The sequence below is a fragment of the Furipterus horrens genome, unplaced genomic scaffold (assembly GCF_987537825.1).
Source record: "Furipterus horrens unplaced genomic scaffold, mFurHor1.1.pri manual_scaffold_4, whole genome shotgun sequence".
Classification (NCBI taxonomy): domain Eukaryota; kingdom Metazoa; phylum Chordata; class Mammalia; order Chiroptera; family Furipteridae; genus Furipterus; species Furipterus horrens.
This window is the reverse complement of record NW_028327174.1, coordinates 180,895,353-180,903,607: the sequence shown is the minus strand read 5'-3', so window position 1 is coordinate 180,903,607 and position 8,255 is coordinate 180,895,353. Positions and strand designations below refer to the sequence as shown.

The 8,255-nt window shown below is 34.8% G+C and overlaps 1 protein-coding gene across 1 annotated transcript; it reads left to right on the top strand.

Annotated features, from left to right (window-relative positions):
* The first annotated feature begins 1,953 nt into the window (after positions 1-1,953).
* LOC150013494 (olfactory receptor 13C9) lies at positions 1,954-2,910 on the top strand. Its single transcript, XM_090275941.1, has one exon. It carries the CDS (start codon positions 1,954-1,956, stop codon positions 2,908-2,910), a length of 957 nt encoding a protein of 318 aa, XP_090132067.1.
* The last annotated feature ends 5,345 nt before the right edge of the window (positions 2,911-8,255 follow it).

The following is an 8,255-nucleotide window of genomic DNA, read 5'->3' as shown; positions in this document are numbered from 1 at the left end:
GTGCCTATTGGTTTTGTGAATGAGTTAGAGCACTTTTGATGGATTCTGTGTCCATAAACAAGGATATTGCTGAAAATTAGTGAGCGTGTGTGGGGGGGGGCGTGGGGAGACACTATTTCTGAAGAAAAATGAAAAGGAATGGCCTGAGACTTTATGAATCATGATCTCTGAATGCAAAATCTACCCTTTCTGATTCCTGAGTGATGGCAATAGTTATTTCCCTGAGGATTCACTGAAGGTAAGAGGTGTCAGTGAACTTTTGGAAGATATTGTTTTGGTCATAGGCTTTCTCTCAATTGGACCCAGAAGCAACTAATTAAAATGGCAACTAAATGTGTTTGCATTAGGAGAATGAGAAGACAAGCAACAGACTTGTAGACAATGTATGTGTCATATATCCATAAATGAGTCATAGCCTGAATATGTAAAGAACTCTCAAAACTCAACAATAAAAAAACAAACAACCCAATTAAAAATGGGCAAAATACATGAATGACACTTTACTAAAGAGAATATAAGAATGAAAAAGGTTCCTTAAACATTAGTCATTAGGGAAATACAAATTACACCATGATGAAACATCACAGCTTACGTATTAGAATGTGTAAAAAAAAATATGCTGGCAATACCAAGTGTTGAAATCTTATATATTTCTGGTTGGAGTGCAAAAATGAGATAGCCACTCTAGAAAACTGCAGCGTCTAATAAACTTAAGTATCCATGTCTCATAACATCCAGTATTCTGCTCATGGACATTTATCCTAGAAAAATGAAAACTGTTCACACAAAAATCTTGGCATAAGTATTTATAACAGCTCCGTTCATAATTGCCCTAAATTGGAAATGACCCATATGACTTTCAACAGGTGAATAGATAAACCATAAAATGGAATACTACTCTGCAGTAACAACTTGGATGAATCTCAGTGCTTTATGCTAAGTGAGAGAAGCCAGACACCACTGGCTCATATATTTACATTTATATGACATTCTGGAAAAGGTAAAACTGTAGGGGTGAAAACTTAGTCTTTGCCAGAACTTATGAGTGGGTGAAAGGGGTGGCTATAAAGGGATAGCACAATGGAGTTTTCAGGGTGAGAGCGGAGTTCCATGTCCGATTATGGTGACAGTTGCATGATCTATACCTGTCTTAAAACTCATAGAACTGTATACGAAAGCCAACAAAACCAATTTTATTGTATGATCATTTAGAAAATAAAAATTTAAAAATTACTCTATTTCACCAAAAAATGATATTTACATTGTAATAAAAAGACCTCGTATTATTGGGCTTTCCATGAATTGTAGCTGTGGTTTTCCGTTTTTGCTTTGTTGTTTTGGCAATCAGTCACTAAACACTGCTTGGGTTTATTGCTGACCTTCTCCCATCGGATTGACACATGTCTTTCAGTGTTTTAATATGCAGGGTGTTACTGTTGAGCTTTCCTGACCTGGGAGCTAGGTTATTTTTACAAGTTAATTAACCCAGTCTCTGATACAGAGCATTTCATATTGCTTTTATCGTTCATTAAAAAAAAAAGCTTAATTATGGAAGATAAGCAAGCTTGAGTTTGAGCCTGGGCTTTGCATATGGTAATTATATGACTTCAGACTAAAATAAACTCTTAGTTTAACTTAGATACATTTCTTATCTTTAAAATGATAATAATTGTGGGGTTTAAATGAGGCAGTGTATGAGTGAAACCTCCTGAAGCTGCTGGTGCAGAAAGAGTAGTTGATACAATAGCTTCTCCCTCATACTTCTCTTTCTGTGTTGTTGATTTCTTCACTCCCTCATCCTTTCTCTCCTTCCCTATTTTCTTTCTTCCTTCTTCTCACTGGGTTCATGGCAAGCTTTTGTATTTATGTATTGGTGAACCTGATGTTGCCATAGTAAAGAAATTATTACTTAAAAAATTATTTGAATATTTACAGGTAAAAGAGAAAAGTGAAATGGAATGGGAAAACCAAACTATTCTGGTGGAATTCTTTTTAAAGGGACTTTCTGGTTACCCAAGGCTTGAGCTACTCTTTTTTGTGCTAATTTTACTAATGTATGTGGTCATTCTTCTGGGCAATGGCACCCTAATTTTAATCAGCATCTTGGACTCCCACCTTCACACACCTATGTACTTCTTCCTGGGGAACCTCTCCTTCTTGGACATCTGCTACACTACCACCTCCATCCCTTTCACGCTGGTGAGCTTCCTCTCAGAAAGAAAGACCATCTCCTTCTCTGGCTGTATGGCACAGATGTTCCTTGGGTTGGCCATGGGGACAACAGAGTGTGTGCTCCTGGGCATGATGGCCTTTGACCGGTATGTGGCTGTCTGCAACCCTCTGAGATATCTTGTGATCATGAGCAAGAATGCCTATGTGCCCATGGCAGCTGGGTCCTGGTTTGCAGGGGTTATCAACTCTGCAGTACAAACTACATTTGTGGTCCGGTTGACCTTTTGCAGGAATAATGTCATCAATCATTTCTCCTGTGAAATTCTGGCTGTCATGAAGATGGCTTGTGCTGACATCTCAGACAATGAGTTCATCATGCTCGTGGCCACGACATTGTTCACACTGATGCCCCTGTTCTTGATTGTCATCTCTTACTCATTAATCATTTCCAGTATCCTCAAGATCCGCACTTCTGAGGGGAGAAGCAAAGCTTTCTCTACTTGCTCAGCCCATCTGACTGTGGTGATAATATTCTATGGAACCATTCTCTTCATGTACATGAAGCCCAAGTCTAAAGAGACACTCGATTCAGATGACTTGGATGCTACTGACAAACTTATATCCATGTTTTACGGGGTGATGACTCCCATGATGAATCCTTTAATCTACAGTCTCAGAAACAAGGATGTGAAGGAGGCAGTAAAATGCCTACTTAGAAAAAAAGTTTTTAACAAGTAAATGAGAGAGGGACAGATAATCTTTATAATCACAATGAGGAAATTAGGTAAATCAAAGTGTCAGTTACATAGGTTCTTGCTGCTGTGTCAAATTTATTTCTCACTACTTTCAAGCTCTAAAATATTGTTTTCTGCGAGGGTGGGGGGCAATGCATAATGAAAGTAAGTGAACTTCAGTGTTTTAGGAATGGAGTCAATGATTGTACTTTGTTGTTATGATGAGCCTGATTGTGAGGGCAAGTGGAGGAATAGTATAATATGGAGAGGAATTTCCAGATGAAGAATTACACTAGTATTAAAACTTTAAAATGTTTTGATACAATTATTTCCAAAACCAACTTTATATTTTCTTTATAACAGAGAATGAAACCTTGTTTCATATTTTGAAAACTCAGTTAAAATTATGAATTTCCAATACTATAATTACTAAAGTAGTTTAATTTATGTCACGTCTATTCAGTTATGTAATGATGATTGCCTTCTGTCTAGGTAGCTGTATAGTATTAAAGTTTTTTGGTTCTAAAATACTATTATAACTTTTTGTTTACCTCTAACTAAGAGTCATTAAATTATTATTTTCTGCTTTTAATATATGTGTGGTATTCTTTTTTCCAAAGATATTCTGATGCATAGGATCTAACTGCTTTGGATTTGGACCCAAATAACTGATCTTTAAAGATGTTTGAAAATTAAATAACTTTTGTAGGTTGGACGACGACCATGTCCAGCTTGAAGCAGCTAGAGGAGCTTGAGACCTTCCCCCATTGTCCTTTACAAGATTACAAAGGGTCTTGATATCTGAGAGGGAGGGATAGTTATTTTTTATTGTTAAAATAATTAATCACATATTTACCAAAAAAAAGAGAGAGAAGAGGAAGGGGAATATATGAAAGGGTGAAGCGGGAAAGCTTGTATGTACGAACCATGGGTATGGACTTGGGGGGGGATTGCTGGGGGAGGGAGATGCTGGGTGGAGGGGAGTAAGGGGGAGAAGGTTGGAACTATTATAACAATATAATCAATAAAATACATTAAAAAAAAAAGAAAATTAAATAACTTCTGCACCAAATATTCGCTGATAAGCCTTGAGCTACATCTTTTCCTCTGTCCCATTGACTCTTTACCCATTAAGAATGTTGCTTATACAAGAGGAATTTGTTATTAATCTATATTTTTATTAGCTCTACCTTGCTATTAGATCTCCCTTTTAGATAGTTTTTACATTTGATTTTATCAGGATTATGTATTTTTTCTCTGTTATGGTAACCTTCATCTTTTAAAAAAGTTTATCATTTTATTTCCTCTTAACTGAATTTCATGCTTAAAATTTTTATGTTAGGTTTTACTGCTTATTTTAATATTACATCTCTCTTCTTCTCATCTGCTATTAAATTACCCTCAAAAGTTTTTATTTAAAATTTTATGTAATTTAGCTTATGTTTCTTTTAGAATTTTAGAAAACTTAGATATTGTTACTTGATTTTATTCTTTTATTTCTGTTTGGTTGCTTTAGCTTTTTAATGCCAATTAAAATCCCACATGATTTAATTGTTAATATTTTAATTTAGGTTTTAAAATATTCTTGGTTTAATATTTTGTCCTTTAAATTAAAAAATATCTTGTATTTACTTTTATTGCCAACCCTAGTAATTGTCAATATTTTAATAAGATTATATAGGTATCAAGAGTACTTTTAACTTAAATTAGACATCTATTTCCCCCTTACAGTTCAGAAATGAAGGAGCAGGAGCATTACATAGAACACCACACTACAAAGTGGAGAGTTTAATGGCTTTTTTATTTCATTGTCATTCTACTTCTGTCACTGACTTCTTGAATAATCTCTTAGCTCTGTTAATAATTATTTTCTGAGAATCTCCCCCAAGAAATTTGAGTGAACCACAACAAAGACCTGACTGACTTCATGGAATTGTATCTTTTCTTAAAGTATGAGGGCTAAAACATTTTAAGATGTATTTTCTCCAATACATAAAGCTGTTAAATTTGGAGAAACTGAGCCAAAATTTGTCTCAAACCAGAAGCTGTCGGCATACCCAGGGAAGTCATGAGAGATTTAGCAAAACACAGTGGAGATTTTGTATACAGGTTCACAGCTTGCTTTAAAAAAATTTTTTTTGATTGAATTTATTGAGGTGACATTGGTTAATAAAATTATGTCGGTTTCAAATGTACAGTTCTATAACACATCATCCATATATTGTACTGTGGGCTCACCACCCAAAGTCAAGTCTTTTGTCAACATTGATCACCTCTTTATCCTCTTCTACCTCCCCGCACCCCTTTTCCTCTGGTAATCACCATACTGTTTTTGGTGTCTATGAGGTTTTATTTATTTATTTTGTTTGTTTGTTTAATCCCTTCACTTTTTTCACTTAGCCCCCTAACACACCTCCCCTCTGACAGCTGTCAGTCTGTTTTCTCTGTGAGCCTGTTTCTATTTTGTTAGTTTATTTTGTTCATTAGAGTCTACATATAAGCCAAATCATATGTTATTTGTCTTTCTCTGACATATTTCACTTAGGATAATACCTTCCAGGTCCATCCATGCTGTCACAAAAGGTAAGAGTTCCTTCTTTTTTAAGGCTAAGAAGCATTCCATCATGTAAATGTATCACAGAGTTTTTTTTTAAAAAATCCACTCCTCTACTTATGGGCTGCTTCTAAATCTTGCCTATTATAAACAACTCTGCAATGGCACAAGAGTGCATATATTCTTTCAAATTAGTGTTTTGGGTTTCTTCAGATATATTCCCAAAAGTGGAATTGCTGGGTAATAAGGAAGTTCAATTTTTAAGTTTTTGTGGTATCTCCATACTGTTTTCCACAGTGGCAGCACCAGTCTGCATTCCCACCAACCATGCACTAGGGTTCCCCTTTTTCCTCATCCTTGCCAGCACTTGTTGTTTGTTGATTTATTGATGATGGCCATTCTGATAGGTATGAGGTGGTATCTCATCGTGGTTTTAATTTGCATTTCTCTGATGATTAATGACATTGAGCATCTTTTCATATATCTATTGGCCATCTGTATGTCCTCTCTGGAGAAGTGTCTATTCAGGTCCTTTACCCATTTTTAAATTGTATTTTTTTTTTTTTTTTTTTTTAGTGTTAAGTTTTAGAAGGTCTTTATAAATTTTAGATATTAACCTCCTAACAGATGTATCATTGGCGGACATATTCTCCCATTTAGTAGGTTCCCTTTTCATTTTGTTGATGATTTCCTTTGCTGTGCAAAAAAAAATTAATTTGGTGCAGTCACATTTGTTTTTCTTTTGTTTCTCTTGCACAAGGTGATGTATCAGAAAAAATATTGCTATGAGAAATGTCTGAGATTTTACTGCCTATGTATTATTCTAGGATTTGTATGGTTTTGAGTCTTACACTTAAGTCTTTAATCCATTTTGAGTTTATTCTTGGTATGGTGTAAGAAGATGGTCTAGCATCATTTTTTGTACATATCTGCCCAATTTTCCCAGCATCATTTATTGAATAGACTGTCTTTGCCTTATTGTATAATCTTGTCTTCTTTATCAAATATTAATTGACCATAAAAGTGTGGGCTTACTTTTGGGTTCTCTATTCTATTCCGTTGATCTATATATGTCTTTACACCAGTACCATACTGTTTTGATTACTATGGCCTTAGAGTATAGTTTGATATCAGGTATGGTGATTTCTCCCACTTTGTTCTTCTTTCTCAAGGTTTCTGTGGCTATCCAGGTTCTTTTGGGGTTCAATAAAAACTTTTGGAACATTTGTTCCAGTTTTGTGAAATACACCTTTAGTATCTTGATAGGAATTGTGTTGAGTCTATAGACTGCTTTGAGTAGTATGGACATTTTAATTATGTTAATTATTCCTATCCATTAGCACAATATATGCTTCCACTTATTTTTATCTTCTTCAACTTTTGTCTTCAGTGTCTTATAATTTTCTGAATACAAGTATTTTATGTCCTTGGCTAAATTTATTCCAAGGTATTTTTTGATACAATTGTTAATGGGATTGTTTTTAATACACTTTTCTAATAGTTTATTTTTGGTGTATAAAAATGCAACTGATTTCTGGTTATTTATTTTGTATCATGCTACCTTACTGAGTTCATTTAATCATTTTGAGTAGTTTTGTGGTTTATCTATGTACAGTATCATGTCATCTACCACATCTTGCTTTTACATCAGATATATTTATTCCCAAGATGGTGTTCTTGAGAATTTCTTTTCTGGAAAGGTTATATTAATTATTTTGGGGTTATTCCTTTTCATTACTTTCTTTCATCATGATCATCAATGAGAAGCTGGCTAGAACCAGGTTTGTTCAAAATGAAATTTAAAAAAATGGCATCAGAGTTGTATTACTGATTCATGGTTTTATTACCATGATTTATTCAATACTGGTCAATCTACATCTGTCAAATAGTGAAACTACCATTTTGCAGATTGGCCCTTCTTTGGAAGATGTTTAAGGAGCAGAGAGACTAACAATTTTTGAACATTAGTTGAATTTCTTAGGTGAGAACAACGTACTATTCAGAGTGAGAAAGAATATCTAAACAGTGACTGAATTGTAGCTGATCATTTCTTGTTTCAGATCACTATTTAGGTTTATGAATAGTCATTTCTGCTTGTTCTTCAGTGTCATCAATGTTGATGCAACTCTTTGTGCAGTTTGTTTCATCCCATGCATAGATATACCTTACTTTTTGAACTATAGCTAGCTCTGGGCTTCTATTTACTAACTAAATGAAGATTTGAGAAAGATATAAGGGAATGATAATGCTGAAAAGGAAAAAAGAAAACCCTAATTAGATATCAGATCTCACTGTTCCTAACCTCCACCATAAGCGTTCATAAATAGAACTTATTTTCCAACTCTCTCCTTACCCCCTGGTTTCCTGTTATGTTAATAGGGTTCTCTCTGCCTCAGATTAGAATTATATCTTAAATGTATTATTATCCTGAGTCCCATGAAAGCCTGATATCTTTCCAGAGATAGTTTCCTCAGCCTGACTTCAGGAACTTAGATCTTTGGAAGTGATCAGGTGCAGGCCAAAGCTTAAGTAGTTCCTGTCAGCCAGTGCACAAACAGTACTGTTCTGGGGTGCTGGTAACAAAATGTGATGCTTATCTTTTGGTGGAAGATCTTATGAATTTGAAACATAATGTCATTAATGGAAACAACCTTGGACTGTTGACTCTATGGCTCTATGTGCTGAGAACTACTGTAGACACCAGTTGCCCTGATGCAGTTAGTAATAGTTCTTCTTTTCATTGTCAAATTATCCTAGTTTTGATGACCTAATATGTGTTGACCCTAAACAGTAAG